The sequence below is a fragment of the Pogoniulus pusillus genome, chromosome 35 (genome assembly GCF_015220805.1).
Source record: "Pogoniulus pusillus isolate bPogPus1 chromosome 35, bPogPus1.pri, whole genome shotgun sequence".
Taxonomy (NCBI): domain Eukaryota; kingdom Metazoa; phylum Chordata; class Aves; order Piciformes; family Lybiidae; genus Pogoniulus; species Pogoniulus pusillus.
Window position 1 is genome coordinate 13,309,181 of NC_087298.1, and position 19,813 is coordinate 13,328,993.

The following is a 19,813-nucleotide window of genomic DNA, read 5'->3' on the forward strand; positions in this document are numbered from 1 at the left end:
AAGAGGCAGGGAGAGGCTCCAGACCTGCTTCACAAACCTACCAGGAACCACCACAACACCTCCTCAGTTACTCCCTACTAGGATGAAAATGGACAACTTGAAGTTGTGCTTTAGCAGACCAAGCCCTCAGACACCCTCCCACAGAGTGGACTTCTGACCAGCATGCAGCATGTGCTGGCTTCAGCATGTCCCCTTCAGCGTGTCCCCAGCACCCGTCTGTGCCCACCCCGTCCAAAGCAAACCTTTTCAGGCCTGGTTTGCATCCCCTCAGCCAGCAAGGCTGCAGCATCTGCTCCAAGCTGAAAGCGCTGCTCCAAGCTACACTGCAGTGGTTTTGTCCCCTCCCTAACCATAAACACAGAGTCAGAGAGGTGGGGGCTGGAGAGGACCTCTGCAGATCACTGAGCCCAAGCCCCCTGCCGGAGCAGAGTCACCTACAGAAGGTCACCCAGGAGCACATCCAGGCAGGCCTTGAAAGTCTCCAGAGACAGAGACTCCTCCACCTGTCTGGGCAGCCTGCTCCAGGGCTCCCTCACCCTTGAGTTAAAGAAGTCCCTCCTCAGGTTTAGCCAAACTCCTGATGTGGCAGTTTGTGCCCATCAGCTCCGGGCCTGTTGCTGGGCACCACTGAGACAAGGACCAAGCAGGGCAGGGCTTTTACGATGATTTATTCCCTCCCAAGTGCCAGCAGTGCCCTGACCCAAGACACAACTAACTGCTGGGCTTACAAAAAAGAAAAAGCACTGTGGCCAAAAGCATTTGGCCTCAAAAGGGTTGGCCAAAGTCGATGTTCTCAGGAGGCTCTCAGGCTCTGCCCACCCTGAGCAGATGCTGAGGGGCAGGCGAGGACCCCCCGAGCCTAGGCAGACACACAGCTCGTTTCTCTCACCCACGAAGCTGAGCCAGGTTGCTGTCCAAACACAGCCCGAGGACAGGGCCATAAGAGAGGTATGGCCCTCGACTGCCAAGCCCCACTCCGCAGGGGACACATCTCTGCTCGTCTCGCCGGGTGAGGAAGCAACGCCAGAAAACACCACGAGGGCTGGGAGCTGCCACTGCTCCCACCCGCGGCTGCGAGGGAGAGCTCCTCAAGCACCAGCAAAGCACCGAGTCCCTGCTGCTCACCAGATGGATATCAACATCTGGCAGGTGTTGGAGGACATCCATATCACCTCCACCAGCCTGAACTGCAGGTAGCCGAAGGCGAAGCCGGAGAGGACGTCGGTGACGTGGTGCCGCCCGATCATGACGCGGGAGAAGCCGACGCAGAGGGCCCAGAGCACCAGCAGGATGCGCAGAGGGATGGCCAGCACCAGGTGGTTGAGCAGGAACTCGGCGAGCATGGCCACGCGGCTGGCGTGCCCCGCCGGGAAGGCGTAGGTGTCCATGGTCAGGTAGTCCAGCAGCCCGGGGCTGACGTCGTAGGGGCCCTTCCGCTTGGCCAGCTTCTGCAGGCCAGCCACGATCACGATGTCCAGCAGCAGGGCTGCAGAACGGGAGGGCAGGAGGGAGAGAGAGAGGTCAGAGGCAGAGCAGGGGCAAGGGCAGAACTTTCTAGGACTGTCGCTGTCTTTAAACAAGGCTCTGGGCTCGGTCCCAGCAGGTGCCCACGGTTCAGCTGCACACAGCAGCTCCATCCTCACCCAAACGTTAGTCAGCCCTCCCGGCTCACCTCTGGGGAAGGCAAACACCATCGGCAGGGAGGAGAAGCCCAAACTGCAGAGGCAAGCAAGGGCCCTGAGGAGGAAGAAAGCAACTGGCAAAGCTAAAACTAAAAGCCTTTTGGCTTCAAACCACTGGACTGGCTGTCTCTGCTCTGTCCTCCACCCAACAGCACTCCTGTGCCTCTGCACAGAGGGGAGGTCTGCAGCCCCTGGTGGGGACCCTGGCACCCGGCAGAGCCTTTCTCTGCACCCTGGGATTTGCTGTGGTTTTGGTAAGGGGCCGAGGGAAGGAGGCACTTTGAAGGCTGCAGAGCCCTGGAGCTGCTATTCCCCAGGGTCTCCTGTTGAGTGTCACCAGCTCAGCTCACAGCCACTGAGGACAAAGGGTGCTGGGCCTGGTGGGTGCCCCAGCACTGTCTGGCTGTGGCTGGGCAGCCACCCAGCTCTGTTCATGCTGGGCCTCCCAAATCACCCCCAGCCCAGCTCCTCACCCTGCCAGGGTGACCCTCCATGGCCTCCACTCAGCCAAGTGCTCCGGGAGCTGTCCACGGCTCCCACCTCAGCCTGGACAAGCAGTGGGCAAGAGCCGAAGCTGTGGGACACAGCCGTGGGAGCTCAGAGCAGTGCAGCTGCTGCAGAGCACCCATACATCAGTGCTGTCAAGGGAAGGCTCTGGCCCAAGCTGCTCCTGCCGAAGCCAGCAGCTGATTGCAGTGCTGGGGAGCCCAGCCAGGACCCGGAGCAGCCTGAAGGAGCCCCTGCATCTCCCCCACGCTGCCCACCCAGAGAGCAGCAGCACAGCCCCCCTGTGCCCGGCTGGCTCCTGCTGCCTCCCCTGCTCCCTCAGCGGTTTGCACTCATGAGATTGTTTTTAAGGTCAAAGTTGATGCCAGGGCAGCTTGAGGGCTGCAGGCATGAGCTCCTGGAGGTGTTCAGGGCATGGGGAAGAAGGCAGAGAGCCGTTTTAATAATCCTTTCATTCAGAGGATGAATAAAATGGGCTCTCAGTACTGCTAGGTTTGATTTTCATCAAGTGATGCACAGAAAAGCCTCCTCTGCACACAGCTCGGGGTCTGAAGGCAACGGCAGCGCTAACCCGGGGGTTAATTTGCCGTTAAAAGAGGAACAAAACCCGAGAGCTTCCTTTCCTGCCACCTCCCCCTGCACTTTCTGTTCCTTTCATGAAGCAACTCACTGATGAAACAGCCCCAGCAGCCTGCCCTGCCCCAGCTCATGAAGCACAGGAGGGGTCCCCACTGTTCTTGCCCAGCTCTGGGTGCCAGCAGAGCACCTACCAAGCGCCGGGAGCCTCCCTGCATCCCTGCCCTATGCTGCTGCTGCCGGGGGCCAGGCACTCACTGCCACAGTGAATCAGCACAACAACTCTGCTGCCAACAGCCCAGCCCTCCCCAAAACGTCCAGCTTCCCCAGCACATTTAGCTCCAGCCCTCCCCAGCACATTTAGCTCCAGCTTCCCCAACACATCCAGCTCCAGCCCTCCTCAACACATCCAGCTCCAGCCCTCCCCAGCACACCCAGCTCCAGCCCTCCCCAGCACACCCAGCTCCAGCCCTCCCCAGCACACCCAGCTCCAGCCACGGCACTTTGGGACATGGCTTAGTGAAGGTTGGAGTCAATCTTGGAGGTCTCTTCCAACCTAACCAATTGCTGTGAGATGTGGCCCCAGGGAGCGCAGAGGAGGGAGCCTGCAGCTGCTTTGCCAGCCTGCTCTGGCACAGCAGAGCTCTCTGTCAGAGGCACAGCAGAGGTGGCAGAGTGCCACCTGACCCAGGGGTGTGATGAGAGGAGCAGGAAATTGCCATCTGATGCATTTTTCTGTTCATCGTGCCCTGACCCCATTGGATTGCATTTAAAGCAGAGGCAGCACTGGAAGGAAAATCCAGGTAGAGCAGGATGTAAAGGAGCAAAGGAAGGATTAGCTCTTGCCCATTGTTGCTCCTTTCACCTCCTGAAAAAGAGATAGAATTTCTCCTTTGACCTGGTGTTAATGGAAGTAATCCTTCAGACTTCCACTGCAAACCCAGCACAAGAAGCTCTCCTCACAGCCAAAACTTCCTGGGAGCACCAAGCCAAGGAGCAAGTCTCACCTGCCTGTCACAGTGTCAGAGATCACCTTGGTGTGGCAAACAGCCAGCATCTGGCATCAGACAGGGGCTGAGCTGAGCTGAGAGAGAAGCCCCTGGGCAGAGCTTTTGTTTGTTAGCAAGAACAGGACAACGACTCTGTGCCCTGCTCCCAGCACCCAAGGGTAGGAGCCCAAGGGAGGTGAGAGGAGAGGTGAGCCCTGAGCTGGCCAGGCACAAGGACAAACCCAAAGCGTGGCCACAGCAGAGCCAAGCCCCACAGCAGCTGTTTAAGAGGAGATGAAACAGTTGGATGTCTCCTGGCAGCATAAGGTCCTTCCTGTCCCAGTGCCTGCGGTGCCATCCCTGCTGCCATCCCTTCTGGAGGGGGCTGGAAGAGGCTGAGGCTGCAGAGAGCACCCTCGGGGGCATCGCTGGAGCCAGGCAGCGTCTCCAGGGACAGGGGCAGATTCCAGCCGAGATGTTTACATAAACATGTTATCAAAACCACAGCTGAAAACCAACCTGGGTGCAGTGCTGGGAACAGGGAGGGGGGAGGAGAAGAGGAGAAAGCCAGGAAAGCCCTTGGCCCGGTCTGCTCCTGCAGCCCTGACTCACATGACTCCGTGCAGATGGGGCTGCTGGGATGGGACCAGGCTGCTCTCCGGAGCCAGGCTGTGGGATCAGCATCAAAACCAGTCACAGCCTGGGCTCAGCCTCCCAGAACTGTGGCTGAACACGTGGAGAGAGGAAGAAGGGGAGGGAAATGCCCAGGAATGAAAAGAATCACAGAATCATAACGGCTGAAAACCCCTCTAAGATCATCAAACCCAAGCATCCAGAGCCCAGCCCAGGAGACACAGGAGTGTGGGAGCAGATGTGCAACAAACAACCCCCTCTGCCCAGCCCCAACCCATTTTAAAGCAGAGCCAAGCTGCTGAGAACTCATCCCCTGGGTTTCTGAGCCCACAGCCAGCTCTGACCCAGTGTCACCATGCTGGAGGCCACAGCAGCCCAGCTGAGATGTGCCTGCTCCTGGATGGCAGCTGAGGCTGCGCTGCTGAGGGCACATGAAGGGCTGAGGCTGGCTTTGGAGCTCCTGCACTTCCCAGAGCAGCCAACCTCACTCAGGAGTCACCTCTGGACAAATGTCACCATGCCCAGAGGTCCCTTTTGCTCCCTAACTGCAATTCATATTTTCCTACCACTTGCTGTTCTCCTTGCATGCCCCTTCCTGCTGCTTCTGAACCCCCACACCTGCCGCAGGCATCAGGCTCCCTGACCTGGAAAATGAACTGTTTGCAGCCTTGTCTAGTTGATGCTAATGAAAGCTGCAGGTTTCAAAAGCATCTTCATCCTCACCCCAGTGGAGTTGGTGGCAGCTGGGAGAGGTCCACTGCTCTGGAGGTGAACTCCTCCACTCCCTTCCCTTCCCCAGAGGTGGTGCCGTTGGGTGTAAGGGCAGACAAAAGGCACAGATGGCACAGCACAGTGAAGAGCTACAGAATCAGACTCTGGGGTTTGGCTGAAGAAGGAGCAGAGTGGGGTAAGTGCCACAGGGACATGGGGAAAATGGGGGAAAGCAACGGAAGGAAGGAAGGAAGGAAGGAAGGAAGGAAGGAAGGAAGGAAGGAAGGAAGGAAGGAAGGAAGGAAGGAAGGAAGGAAGGAAGGAAGGAAGGAAGGAAGGAAGGAAGGAAGGAAGGAAGGAAGGAAGGAAGGAAGGAAGGAAGGAAGGAAGGAAGGAAGGAAGGAAGGAAGGAGCAGGCTAAAAATAGACCTGCAAGATCCCAGCTGATTAGAAACAGCCCCGAGTGCAAACGCAGCCTGCCTGGAGTCCTCCACCCCTGGGAGCTAGGCAAGCTGCAGCTCAGCGGCAGTCACCAAGCAGGGTCTGCACGGCCTGGGGGTGGGATGAGGGTGGGAGGGTGAGGGCAGAGAGAAGGGCTCATGCTGATGGCCAATCACACAACCGTCCTCGTGGTTTGGTTGGAAGTGACCTTTCAGATCCAGTCACAGCCAAGTTACCTCAGCACTGCCCCCAGGATGGCTCAGCTGCCCCCCATCCCCGGCAGGGCTTGACAGCTCACACAGCCCCTGGGCACAGCTTGGCAGCAGCTCGGGTACCACCAGCACATGCCCAAAGCACTCACTGCACCACCACCAGCACCGCGTGGGGCGAGATGGAGGAAGAGAACTACCTTGGGCTGGTGGCCAACAGCATCTCCCAGCCCACAGAGCTGGCTCCTGGCTTGGACTCAGTGCTGCCTGGGCTTGGGCTTGCCCCCTGCTGCCTGCGGGGAGGCCAAAAAACCACTGGGGCTGAATCTGTGATGCTCCAACCAGGTGTGTTGGGTCTGGGTCCGGTCTGCCAGCATCCCTGGACAGACAGAAATAGAGAGCAAGAGGTGCATGAGGACATGGAGACCTCTTCCAAGGGCAGGAGAAAGAGACCGTGCACAAGATCCCCATCCCCAGCAAGCCTGGCCAGAGCAGGACCCCTGCGTGCTGCTCCTCCCAGGGACTCCCCTCGCTGCGATGCTTCTCCGCCTCCCTCTCCCCAGCCACGGCTCCTGTGCTAGAGGCAAACACACTCACCTGCCCTCTGGCACCTCCCTGCGGGCCGCAGCCTGGCTCAGCCGCCCTGGCAGGGCTGGCTCTGCCCCAGTGAAGCAGCCGCTGTCCCCTCCGAGCTGCAGGCAGGGGCAGGGGGAAGCTGTTCGCAGCGTGACAGACACAGGATGAGTCATTTCCCATGTTTATTCCCCCTCTTCCCATCCAACAACCCTCGCACTTCTTTTCTCTCTTGCTCTGCACTCAGGCTCTGGATCATTGCTGCTGCCGAGGGCTGCGTTTCAGCTCTGCTGCAGCTTCCCCAGGGGCTGCACACTGATGGCTGCAGCAAACTCAGCACCCAGCCAGGACATGAGCAACTCGGTGCTGCCCAGTACCAAGGGTCTGCTGGGACCGTGGGGCTGGTGCTAGAGGCCCCGGAATTTCCCTGGAAATGCACCTCCCACCAGCCTGCCCCAGCCCCAGCCCGCTGGGTGCCAGCCGGGCACTGACTGTCCTTTACCAGGGGACACTGCAGTCTCGCCAGCCTGCCCTGCAGTGAGCAGTTTGCACTCGCTGAGAGGAAGCAGAGGAGGAAGGGGAGGGGGCAGGGAAGCTGGCAGAGCAGGGCACTGCTGGCTGCTCACAGATGCCTGAGCTCATCAGCCATGAAGGGATGAAGGATGAGGACAGCACCCACCAAAGGACCAGGGACTCTGACTGCTGTGTCTGAGCAGGAGAGCAGGAGGCAGATTAGCAGCAACAGAGAGGAACATTTAATGCCAGGCTGGATCCGTGTCGAGATGCTGGATACAATGTGGGCATCTGTGTCACTCCCCCTGCCCAGAACCCACCATGCTGGGTTATTTGACACCTAAACATGTCCACCTTGCTGGGCAAAGCTGCTAAGATCTCAGTGGGCACTGGCAGAAGTGGGAGGGGAGCAGGGCAGGGGCTGGACCTTCTTCATGGACCAGGTTTTCCAAGGAAGGAACGGTTCACACAGGGTGCCAGCTCCTGAGCTGCTCTCCCCTTCCCTGCAGAAACATCAGCTGCCCTGGAGGGCTAACCCTGCACCCTGCCTAGCTCAGAGCAGCCCCACAGAGGCACAGGGAAAAACAGACACATCTGGCTCCAAACCATCTCTGGAGCTCTTGGCTTAGCAAGCTCTGCTGCCTACAGCCTGAGCCCTGAGCCAGGCAGCTCCTCAGCCCCTCTGTGGCTCTGAACTGCTGAGCCCTGCAGCTCCAGAGGACCAGCTTGTGCCCACTGCCTGGGCACCGCATCTGCTCGTTGACCTTTACCAGCAGCAGGCTGCACCAGCTGCATCCCCTCCACCACAGGGACTCCAAAGACGACCATGGCAATACCTGCAGCATCTCTGTACTGGCAGGGGAGGTCAGCAGGGGCTCAGGGGGGTGGTGAAGGCATTTCCCACTCTTTCCTTCCTAACCCACCACTTCCCTGCCACTCTGGTCTTGCTTGGAAGCCACCAGGTGGGACTGCAGGGTCCTGGGGTGGGACTGCAGGATCCTGACCATAGAATCACAGAATCACTTTGGCTGGAAAAGACCTCTAAGATTACCAAGCCCAAGCCTTATCTGACTGTACCAAGTGTGGTGCTAAGCCATGCCCCTCAGCAGCACACCTCTCCCTGTGCATTGACAAATATAGCTATTTGAAAGCAATAAACCTATCTGCAGCTCAGATAAGTCACAGCTCTGCAGGGGACTGTGCCTTAGAATGTCGTGGCTTGGTTCCCAATCAGACTAAAGCTAGGTCAGTGCTCAGGGAGATGGCTGGAGAGAGCAAGAGCTGCCTTCCTGCTGACCTTCAGGAGTGGAGAAGTGACCCTGGCTCTCCTCCTTTCCTCCTCCACCCATGCTCAACCTGCCCGCTGCGCACTGTGCCCACTGCCCGCGGCGCTGCTTGCCTCGCCGGTGACAAATGCTCAGTGACAGCAGCAGAGAGCCAACCCCCCCTGCCCGCAAGGGAGCTGCTGATGGGTGAGGAGTGGGACCTGTGTCACTGAGACAGCAGGCAAAGAGGACACCAGGGCTGCCTCTGCCACTCTGAACATCTAGTGCAGAGAGCCACCATCAAAGCAGAGCTCTTCGGAGGTGCCCAGTGATGGGGCAAAGGACAATGAGCACAAATGGGAATCATGGAATCAGCCAGGCTGGAAGAGAGCTCCAAGCTCAGACAGCCCAACCTAGTACCCAGCCCTGCCCAAGCACCCAGCCCATGGCACTAAGTGCCCCAGCCAGGCTTGGCTGCAACACCTCCAGGCACAGCGAATCCACCACCTCCCTGGGCAGCCCATTCCAATGCCAATCACTCTCTCTGACAACAACTTCCTCCTAGCATCCAGCCTAGACCTGCCCTGGCACAACTTGAGGCTGTGTCCCCTTGTTCTGTTGCTGGCTGCCTGGCAGCAGAGCCCAACCCCACCTGGCTACAGCCTCCCTTCACATGCCACCTGAACAGGAGGAGAACCTCCTTTGGTGCGAGGGTGCTGGAGCCCTGGAGAAGGCTGCCCAGAGAGGTTGTGGAGTCTCCTCCTCTGGAGAGATTCCAAACCTGGGCAGTATGATCCTGGGCAAGGTGACCCTGCTTTAGCAAGGGGGTTGGACTGGATGATCTCCAGAGGTCCCTTCCAACCCCTTGGTGTTTCAAACCAAGCACAAATAGGTACCTTATGTGCAAGGGTTAACCAAGTAGATACCTTCTGACAGCAGAGGCAGGAGGAACTGGCTCCAAGGACAATAGGTGGGTCTCTCCAGAGCAGCCACTTTGAGTATGTGACCTTATTCTATCCCCGTGGCAGCGAGAAGGTGCCTGGACCTGGGCAGTCCATCAGCCTGAGACCCTTCTGCTCAGCTTGGTAAATAGGAGGCAAAGAAACGACTTGAGCAGCATCCAGAATGCTGCAAGGCAGAGGAGCTGTTGGCTGCAAGAGCTGCTCAGCTGTAGAAAGGAGGCAGGGCAGCTGCAATGAAGGGCAGAGTCAAGCTGAGAGCAAAGCCTGCGAGAGCCCTTCCACAGCAGCCAGGCAGAAAGGCTTCTGACAAGTGCCCCCTCACTGCTAATCGTCCATCAGATTGAGTGTTTGGGGCTTTCCCCCCCACACACACACCAAATTGAACAGGAATAAATCAAGGGATGTGCCACAGCCTGCATTTTGCCCTGGGTGAGATCAATGATCCAAATGTTCTTTGCTGCCTTTGCAGTTAATGAATCACTGAATTTGGATCCACATCCTCACCAGATGGATCAGAACCGAGGGATTGCTCCCCCCCTCACCCTGCTGCCCTGCCCAGGGTTGAATGAGGTTTCTGCCTGGTTCTGAAGCAGAACTGGGAACTCTAGGGGAAGTCTCCTCTGCTTGCCCCCTAATTGCAAGGCCCAAGGGACTGTCTAAGCACCCCAGTTTCCATGGAACCCTTGTGACTGCAGGGAAGGCTTGGGCAGCCCTGACAGCTCCAGCGCTGGCAGGGAAGCAAAACGAAGCCTGAGGAATGACCTTCTCAGTTTGCCCAAGGGCTGCAGGCTTCCCTCCTGACTCTTCGACAGCCAGAGCTGGAATGCTGGGATGGTCTTCCTGAAAGCAGGTTCTGGCAGAGGGACTCTGACAGTGGGCACAGATGCCTGATCTCTTCCAGCCTTTCAGTACCAGCCTCTGAGCAGCCTCCCTGGCTGGTTGGCATTTGCTGGGAACGATCACGACAAGGAGAATCGATAAATTCCATCACAGATGACAACCACAGAGGGAGAACAGGGCTTGGGGGGGCTGCTCCACATCTGCAGCTGGGATGGATGGAGCACGCCAGGGTCAGACCCCTTCACCCGAAATGCTCCTGCCTGTGTTGGCAAAGCTCCTGTCAAGAGCTCCTCAGGCACGAGGACCCCCCACCTCCATCTGCAGTGGTGCTCCTGCCAGGTTCCCAGTCCCATTCCAGCAGTCTGCTGTCTCCTTGCCTTGAAAGCCTGATTGCAGATCCTCCCCAAGTGCTCTCTGATGGGCTGGCTCCCTGCCCGGAGACTGCATCAGAAATTCTGCTTGATGGATCAAACTCTGGGCCAGCAGGGGGGAGGGAGGAGAGCCAGGGGAGGGAGGGAAGGGAGGAGTACCCTAGACAGCCCCAACGTCCCTGCTTCCCTCTTCCCAGGAGACCAGGGAGACACCAGGAGGTTCCCTTCCCTTTAACCTGTCCCTGCCCAGGAGGGCTGCACACCAAATCTGATGGATTTGATCCACACAGAAGCAGCAGCAAGAGGGGCCAGGGGTGCCAGCTGCAGGAGCCTTGCCATACCCTTCCTACCAAGGAGACCTCCCATGGGGTTGTCTGAGGTCCATCAACCTCACGGTCCCCAGGCAGACTCCTTCCCCCAGCAGCAGTGCAGCTACCACAGCAACAGCTACTGAGCTATTCAGAGCTCCTGACTGCAACCTCCAGTATCAATCCAAGGCCACACTCACAGCAGAGGTCTGCTCAGGTCCTGCTGAGGAACCTCTGACAAGAGCAGCTTGGGGCACCTCGGTCAGTCCCATTGGTTTGTGGCACTATGCAGAGGGCAAAGTGGAGCTCTTTGGCAGTTGCCAGACCTATGGACTGCCAAGCTGTGAACCAGTCCATCACACGACCTAACCATGTTCTCTCCTGGCAGATGGAGGAGAGAGCTGGGAGTGGTGTGTCTAGGCAAGGAAGCAAGACCTCAGAGATGCCCTGAGATGCCCGTGGGCACCACCACCGCGTGGGCTCAGAAGACCTGCAGATGCAGGGCCAAGCTCTCCCAGTCACCACCTGACACTCCAGTGCCTCAACACAACCTGGAGGTGGCTTTGCATTTGGCCTCCTCACCTGGCAACAGAACAAGAGAACCTTTCTTGCTTTGAAGCCAAAAGTGGCAGCAGCTCTTCATAAGATCTCAGACAGGCTGGAGTCAAAGAGGTCAGTTTGCAGGCTCCAAAACCATCAAAGGCTCTTGGGTCAAGAGGTAGCTGGGCAGGGTGCTGGCTGATGTCAGTCACCTCCTATTTCATCCTCGTGCCCTTTCAGCTGGAGCTTCTGCTCCCAGGGAGAGGTTGCCCCAGCGCAGCGAGGAGCCCCTGGCAGATCTGCTGACGCTGGCAGGCTCTGCGCCACGCTGATGCTATTCTGGCTCCCTCCCCGCCGTGGCCTCCCTTGGTTAGATGTCCCAGCAGGAGGACAGTCTCTCCCAAAGGCAGAGGGGAGAAAAGGCAGCTCCCACTGTGCTCTCCAAGCCAGTCCAGCAGAGTCTTCTCCCTCTCCAAAGGATGAGCTTGGGCAAAAGAACCTGGGGCCATCCTGTAGAGCCTGTATTGCACCACAGTCGGTCTCCTGGGGACAGGATGTCCCTTTCCTGGGGTGCCTTTGAAATGAAATGTCTCTGTCCCCTCAAAAGGCTCCCTGAGAAGCAAAGACCTGAATCCAATGTTTTACACTTGCCTTTCCAAGCAAGAGCAGCTGCTCTCATTGCTGGGGCTCGGGGGAGGACGAACCATCACGGCCAGGTGAGACAGCAATGGGTCACAAGGAATAACACAGCACTGGGCCCCATGCCCAAGGCAAGGAGAGCAAGGCCCTCAGGTAGGCATGGCCAGGGAGACTGTGCCCAGGATCTAAGGCAGGCCACACCTAGAGCTCAGCCTGGTCACTGGTGGGACCTCAGCCCACATGGGTGGGCTGGGCACTGCTCAGCTCAGAGGGCAACTCCTTTGACACATCCCAGCCTCCAGAAACAAGGACAGCAGGCACGGCACAGGGAAGGACGAGCAGGAGAGACAGAAGGCTCCCAGCCTGTCTGCACAGCCTCTGGGTCAATCTAGCTCATGGAAATGGGGACAGCAGCAAGAAAGGTCCTCGTGGGAAGGAGGCTGCGAGAGCAAACCGCAGCAAGGAAGGAGGCAGAACTCCATCGCGCGGCAGCTGAGACGTGGAGCCAGGCTCTGCTCAAGGAGGAGGTGAGCAGATGGAAATGGCTTTTTCCCCCAGGGGTATCCTCAGGAATTGATCCAGATATCAAAGATCAAAGTCTCGATGCTTTCCCCACCTATCAAACCAGCAGAGACTACAGAAGGGACATCACTGCTGGTATCCACCCGCACATCGCAGACACTTCCTCGCTCCCGATGAGCAACCCTGCCCCACGCAGGCCCAGGGTCCTGCCCCTGCTCCCTGGGTGACACCAACTACCAGGATGACTCCATTGCTCCCAGCCAGCTGCATGCTACATCCACCACCCGCGGAACCCAGGACTGAGAGGGCCCAACGAGTGGAGCCTTCGCCATGGAGGTGACTCCCTGTCCCTGACCACACCGGCGGCGGGCAGCGGGCAGAGGAGGAGTCCTACTGCTGCTGCCCCTTGTGACCAGGGCTGGGCTTTCCAGAGGGAAGGAGGGAGCTTTGCCACTCACCTAGCAGCAGGTTCATGAGGACCTCTTGGCCTGCCAGCGTGCTGCTCTTCACCAGGCAGATGAGGGTGCCCGCAATCCAGGGGATCCCGTGCCCCGTTATCCCCAGCAGGCTGATCATGGAGCGGGCACCACCCCAGGAGGATGCTCTGTTGGCACAGACTCCCAGCCTCTTGGACATGCAGATGTCGATGGCCAGCAGGGAGTTGAAGGCAATTCCCTTGAAGGAGGGGTTGAGCTGCATGCAGTCCTCCTCGGGCAGCTGCTGCGACTGCCTCCGCTCCTTGGCACTGCCGTTCTGGGCACCGGCTGCCCCAGCCTGCCCACTCTGCTTCTTGCTGCCGCTCCTGCTCTCCTGGTTCCCCTTCAAGGGCTGGTTCAGGGAGAGGAACTCAGCCCTGTTGAGGACATTGTTCCTGTCCCTGGCCCTGGAGCGTGCCTGGGATGCTGGCATTGCAGCCTCTCCAACACAACCTGCTCCGCAGCCACCGGCAGGGAGAGAAATTCCCTCTGCTCCCTGCAGGAAGCTTCCCCCACTCCCACCCTCACCAGCCGTGGATTTGGGAAGCACCTCGGGTTCCCCTCTCTTGCAGTTGCCCCCAGCACAGTCTGCAGCTGTTAAATATAGAGTAAGGAATGCACATGGCTGTTTACTTCATGGGCCTAGCAAGCTTGGGAGGAAAATTAATGCCAGGCTTGGCAGCCACTCCAGTGCCAGAGAAAAAGGTTAAGCAGCCAATAGACTGGGAGAAGAGGAGGGAAAAGCATCGTGCCAAAGGTTGGTTGCTTCTGGCCTGGTCTATTTAAATCTGCCAATTGCTTATTCCCCTGAGCTGCAAGGGAAACTGGGAAGTGTAGTCCTTGTTTGCTCTGCAGTTCACATTGCAATGCCTGAGAACCAGAGCAGGAGGGGACCAGGGCATCCCCTCCCCACGGCAGCTGGCATGGCTCCTGGGGTGGGCTGTGCCACCACCGAGGCTGGGCACTGCTCAGGGGCTGCCCCCAAGGGGGTTCTCCCCAGGAGTCCTCTCAGTTTGTCTGTTCTGCAGTATCTCACCCCCTGCAAGGGCACCCTGACTGCCACCTTCCTCTCCCTGGCACGGGTACCTGTCATACACCACCAGCCCCACCCTGCCTCGCTGCTCATCCCTGCAGCCACTTCTAGCTCTCCTCATGCCCAGAGCAAGAAGTGTCGCTGAGCTGCCGATTGAAAGGCGCACAGCACTGCCAACGAGCTCCCATCCTCCTGTCCCAGCACCCAGCCTGGCTCAGTACCACAGACATCCATCCCTGCTGTGCCACCCAGCGCCCGGAGCCCGCCCCGAGAGCAGACAGTGCCCGCGTCCCGAAGCTGTGGATGGCAGCAGCAGCACAGGTACCAGTCTCAGGGAAGTGGGCATCATGGCTAGAGGAGGAAGAAGGCTTATGCCAGGCCCCTAGAAGTCCTCCTGCAGAGGACAGGGAAGATCTCTCATCCCTCCCACCCATGGGCTCCCTCACTTTGTGCCAGGCTGCCATCAGCCTCCCAACTCCCCATCATGGCTGGGGTGAACCCCTCTGAGAGATCTTCCACCTCTCAGCGCCTGAGAATATCCTGCTGGTGCCCATCACTCCAGTTTACAGGTCTGGGTGATCCTGCTGCAGTGCCTGAACCACAGCTGGGTGGACCTGAGCCTCAAGCACTTCTGGGGGGGGCAACCTGAGCCAGCTCCACCTGGGCATCCCCTTGCTGGGTGGCCTCCCTGCTCCTCCAGCTCTCTGCAGGGCTCTGCAGACAGCAGTGTGCAGAGGGTTAAAGTGCTGGTGGCCAGAAGCCTGCAGAAACTGGGAGACTGATCTCTCCTCCTGGCCAGCTCCGTGCCAGGGCTGCTGAGCTATTGCTGAGCCTGTTCTTTGGGAGCTGTCACTGGGGAAGAAAAAATGCTCTGAGAGCCCTGGGAGTTAATTTAACCTGGTGCCTGTCCCTGCTGCTGACACCGACAGGAGGGAATTTCTCTGCCTCACACACAGAGCTGCCCCAGCCTCCCCAACAGGGTCCAGCCCCCAGCACTACTCCCCAGTGGGAAGAGGATGGAGGAGGAAGGGCAGAGTGGAATGGAGGTAGTGCCAACCAAGCCCTGTCAGAGCAATTTGTCTGCCCTGCAGCCAGGCAGGCTGCCACTCATGGTCCCAGCTGGAGAGACTGAGCTGGGGAGGGAAACATCTCCCCCATCCCCAAACCATGGCTTATAAATACCCTGCCAAACCTGCAGACAGGCTCCCTGCTCCCGGGGGGGCTATTCCAGGCCTGACACCCGACCCACCTGGAGAGCACCCAGAGGGACAAATCCAGCATGCTCCATGCACCCTGGCTGTGCCCTCTGCCTGCCCACTCAGCCCTGTCTGCCTGCGGGCTGCTGGTCACAACAACCTCTGCTCAGGGATGTCTAATGACAGGCCAAGGGGCACTGGGGACAAGCTGGAGCAGAGGAGGTTCCACAGGAACACAGGGAAGAAGTTTTTCCCTGTGAGGCTGCTGGAGCCCTGGAGCAGGCTGCCCAGAGAGGCTGTGGAGTCTCCTTCTCTGGAGACTTTTCAAACCCACCTGGATGCATTCCTGTGTGACCTGCCCTGGGTGACCCTGCTCTGGCACAGAGGGATCTTCAAGGTCCCTTCCAGGCACCAAGCTCCTGTGACTCTGTGAAGAAGGAAGCTTGGCCAAAATAAAACTCAACAGTTTGGAGTATTCATGGAACATGCAGCAGTGCCAGTGAGATCCTCTAGCCCTCTGGGGCATCGCCTCTGCTGGGCTCGGGTAGTTGCTGCTGTTCAGATAGTGAAGAAGAGGTCCTGCCCTTGAGCAGACCTGGAAAGCAAGGTGGAAGGAGACAGAGCAAGCAAGCAGGACAGAGAGGGAACAACGGCAGGGACAGAGCGCGGCAATGTTATGGCAAGACATGGACAATGCACCAAGTGAGCAGCAGAAGGCAACACATCTCCCTGCACAGGCAGCCCCTCCTAATTCTGGCTTATCACAGCTCGGCCTCGTGTCTCCAGCAATCCCATCAGTGATCCCTCCAGGCTCGGGCACAGCAACCCTTCCGCACACAGCTTAAGGCAGCCGCTCCCGGCTGCGCTCCGCTAATGCCTTAATCACTGCCAGCAGCACAGGCAGGACCCAAACCCAAAGCAAACTCCAGCTGAAGATGAAAAAGCTGATTTAATTAGAACGAGATAATGCAATTTCCTCGTTGACCAGCATGCCACAGCCAGCCAAGCCGAGGCAAGACCCGGCTGAAGCTCTAGTGGCACCAGAGCTGCAGGCTGTGCAGTTTCAGCAGATCTGTGATGCTCTGAGAAGCTGTGAGGAGCTTGTTTGAAAAGTGTGAAAGAGTCTTGGAAATGTCAAAGGATTTCAGCACCTTCTGGAGGCTGCTGAAGCAATTGGGTGCTTCATTTGGAGGTGCTAATTTCATTCTTTCTTCTACTACGAGGTAGTAAAGTTGCTTGTGTGGATGTGGTGTTGGTTCTTCTCTCTGCTGCAGGACTCAGACTGTGCCCTTCATGGGCCTGGGGGGGTGTTAAACCAAGTACTTTGGCAAAGCTTTAAGAGAGCTGCAGAAGGAAACATAACAATGCTCCCTGTCTTCCTCACCTGCAGATCTGCCTGGCCTCGTCCTGTGGCATCCACTTGCCAGGATCACACAGTAGCAGCTCCAGTCTGCTGCTGCTGGAGGGCAGATGGCAAATGCAGAGGGCTGGGAAATGCCAGGCTGAGCTGATCCAGACTGCTGGAAGCATGGGATGGGAAGGACTAACAGACACTGACCCAGCTCTGTGCTGGGTGGCACCAGCAATGTAATGTTTGCCTTTTGGCTCCCCAGGTTTCTGTTGAGACACAGCTCAGGGAGGACACAAGCCCAGAGCCCCATGCAAAGCCCAGCAAAGCTGGAGACACCTCCCCTGGGCTCAGCCCTCAGAATCAGTATCACGCAGCAGACCTCACCAAGGAGCTAAGCACATCTTACCTGGGGCTCAGCTCTTGGAACCAGGATCCTCTGCTGGGTAGTCAGCAGCACTATCAGCCTCACTCTTAAACTGCGCTCAATAGATGTTTACAACTTCCCCACAGGCAGCTGCAGCCTCAGGTGGTTCTCATTCTCTTCTCCACCTGTTCCCAGTCCTTGGGCTGCCCTGGGGGCAGCTGCGTGTTTCTGGCTGCTGGAATTGAAGCTCAGGCAGCTTTGGGTATGGAGTTTTCATAGAAGGAGACCACAGACCATCATCTCTTCACCCCATCCACCTACCGAGCTTTTAGCTTGGAGAGGAAGAACCTTAATCTGTTATCAGTGAGCTTGCAGATGGCACCAAGCTAGGAGCAGCTGTGGAGCTGTTGGAGGGTAGCAGAGCCCTGCAGAGGGACCTGGCCAGGCTGCATGGGTGGGCAGAGGCCAAGGGGATGAGACTGAACAAGGCCAAGTGCAGGGTTCTGCACTTTGGCCACAACAACCCCAAGCAGCACTACAGGCTGGGGCCAGAGTGGCTGAGAGCAGCCAGGCAGAGAGGGAGCTGGGGGTGCTGGGAGAGAGGAGCTGCAGAGGAGGCAGCAGTGCCCAGGTGGGCAGCAGAGCCAATGGCATCCTAGGCTGGCTCAGGAGCAGTGTGGGCAGCAGGGCAAGGGAGCTTGAGTGCTGTGTCCAGTTCTGGGCTTCTGGATGAGGCACTTAGTGCCATGGTCTAGTTGATTGGATAGGGCAGGGTGATAGGTTGGACTGGATAATCTTGGAGGTCTCTTCCAACCTGGTTGATTCTATGATTCTATGATTCTCAGTTCAAGAGAGATGTTGAGGTGCTGGAAGGTGCCCAGAGAAGGGCAGCAAGGCTGGGGAGGGGCCTGGAGCACAGCCCTGTGAGGAGAGGCTGAGGGAGCTGGGAGTGTGCAGCCTGCAGCAGAGGAGGCTCAGGACAGAGCTCATTGCTGCCTGCAGCTGCCTGCAGAGAGGCTGTAGCCAGGTGGGGTTGGGCTCGGGCTCTGCTGCCAGGCAACCAGCACCAGAACAAGGGGACACAGCCTGAAGCTGTGCCAGGGCAGGTCTAGGCTGGATGTGAGGAGGAAGTTGTTGTCAGGGAGAGTGATTGGCATTGGAATGGGCTGCCCAGGGAGGTGGTGAAGTCGCCGTCCCTGGAGGTGTTTTAAAGGATGGGGCACTTAGTGCCATGGGTTAGTTAATTGGGAGGGTTAGGTGACAGGCTGGACTGGGTGATCCTGGAGGTCTTTTCCAACCTGCTTCATTCTATGATTAATCTGGAAAAAAAATATCACCAAACCAAAGCAAAAGCAAACGAAGCCCCGAGAGGAAGCTGAAGGCGTCTAAGTCATCAAAAGGAAAGAAGAAAGGGAATAAAAGACGTTTCTGAAATAAAAACTACATTACCCAGAATCCAGGGAGCTGGGGGAGGAAGCGCTGCTGCCTGCTGCTGCCTGCTGCTGCCTGCTGCTGCGGCTGCTTTTTTTCTCCCTTCTTTTCTTTACTCTTTTTTTTTTCCCCCAAAGGAGATTTAGCTTCAACAGCTGCAATTTGAAAGCGAAATACAGGGGGAGGAATGAGACTGGGCGAAGGAGGGAGGCGAGGAGCGAGCCGGGGGAGGGGAGCGGGGGGGCGGAATGCTGAGACCTGCCGGCGGCAGGGGCTGCGGAGCCGAGGACATGCGACAGTCCCTGCCCGGGCGGCCGGCCGGGCGCGGGGGGGATGCGGAGGGCAGTGGGGCACGGCGAGGCTACCGGCGAGCTCCTGCGAAGTTTGACCCCGTCGCCTTTTTGCTGCTGAGGAGCGGGGAGCAGGAGCCCCCCCTTACCCCCCAGCCCCTGCGCGAATGTGCTGCGAGAGAGGAAGCGAGCGGCAGGCGGGGGGCGGGGGCAGCGCTCCTGCCGCTCTCACCTCCGCGGGCATCTAGCAGGGAGGCGAGGGGAAAAAAACCCTGAGCGAGGAAAGGAGCCTCCCCCCCAGCTCTGAGCCCTCCCCGTTCCCCGCCGCACCTCGCCCCCGCGCAGCGCAGCGGAGCCCGCCGGGGCTCGGCCGGGGCTGGGCGATCGCTGCTCCCCACGATGCTGCGGTGACCGCCCCGCAGGAGCCAGCCGTGTGCGGGGCAGCCCCGCCGAGCCGCCCCCCATGAGCCCCGCCGGCTGAGCCCCCGCAGCCCCGCAGCGGCGGCAGGAGGAGGAAGGTCGGACACCGCCGCCGGGAGCCGCTCGCCGAGGAGGAGAGGAGAAGAGGTGGAGGAAGAGCAGCCGCGGGGCCGCTGACCCCCCGGGCCGGTGCCGGGGGGATGCCACGGGCGGCGGTACCGCGGCGCTGAGCGGGTGCGGAGCGGGGGAGGCTCGGCCGCCGCCTCCCGCCCCGCTGCGCAGCCCCCGCAGCCCGCCCGCCCCAGCGGGACCTCGCTTTAATTCCTGATGCTTTCGGCTATTTCTAAGGGAAATAAGGAGCCAACTCCGTACCCAAGCCCCGGAGCCCCGGACACGGCCGGCGGAGGAGCCTCCGATCCCGGCGATTCGACCACTTTGGGCATTTTCCACTCGAGGGTGGGTTTTTGGTTTGGTTTTTTTGTTGATTTGGGTTGGGTTTTGGGTTGGTTTTTTTTTTTTTCTGTTATTATTGTAATTTTGTGCGAAAGGAAGTTCTGAACAACTGCGAGTCAGGAAGTGGAAATCCACACCGGTTGTGACAAGCTGGGGCTCAGAAACCGATTTCATTATTTATCTAGATGTGTCTATCAACATTCTGCTTTTCATCCAAAGAATCGAGGGAAGTGCCGGCGGGTCCCGCGGCCGGCGGGCAATGGCAGGCTGCGTCTGAGGAGAGGAAGGACTAAATAGATCAGCTAAGAGCACACCGTTATTTCCTCAGCCCCGCAGACCTGTCTGGTTTGCTTTGCGTTTGGGGATTTTTGGTGTTTTGGGTTGGTTTTTTTTTTTTTGCGTTAATTTGTTTGTTGGTTGGTTTATGTTGGGTTGTTTGTTTGGTTGGTTGGTTTTTTAACCCAAAGACTGAGCAAAGAGATTTAAAGTGGGGGAGGGAGGGCGGGGGGGGGGGGGAG

At 58.4% G+C, this 19,813-nt stretch overlaps 1 protein-coding gene across 5 annotated transcripts; it reads right to left on the reverse strand.

The window, feature by feature from the left end:
• Nucleotides 1–648: 648 nt before the first annotated feature.
• On the reverse strand, nucleotides 649–17,016 carry PLPP7 (phospholipid phosphatase 7 (inactive)). 5 transcript variants are annotated; one of them, XM_064170830.1, is made up of 5 exons: nucleotides 16,744–17,016; nucleotides 15,321–15,413; nucleotides 12,740–13,109; nucleotides 5,949–6,127; nucleotides 1,039–1,486 (listed from the first exon to the last, which is right to left on the reverse strand). In XM_064170830.1, the coding sequence occupies exons 2-5, from the start codon at nucleotides 15,328–15,330 to the stop codon at nucleotides 1,122–1,124; spliced, it is 924 nt and encodes a 307-aa protein (XP_064026900.1). In that variant the 5' UTR covers nucleotides 15,331–15,413; nucleotides 16,744–17,016; the 3' UTR covers nucleotides 1,039–1,121. The 5 variants fall into 5 exon arrangements, 4 of the variants coding, with proteins under 4 accessions (XP_064026902.1, XP_064026900.1, XP_064026899.1 ...); XM_064170829.1 differs by lacking the exons at nucleotides 15,321–15,413; nucleotides 16,744–17,016 and adding an exon at nucleotides 6,346–6,463 and having other exon boundaries at nucleotides 12,740–13,270; XM_064170832.1 differs by lacking the exons at nucleotides 5,949–6,127; nucleotides 15,321–15,413; nucleotides 16,744–17,016 and adding an exon at nucleotides 6,346–6,463 and having other exon boundaries at nucleotides 649–1,486; nucleotides 12,740–13,376.
• Between the last annotated feature and the right edge of the window lie 2,797 nt (nucleotides 17,017–19,813).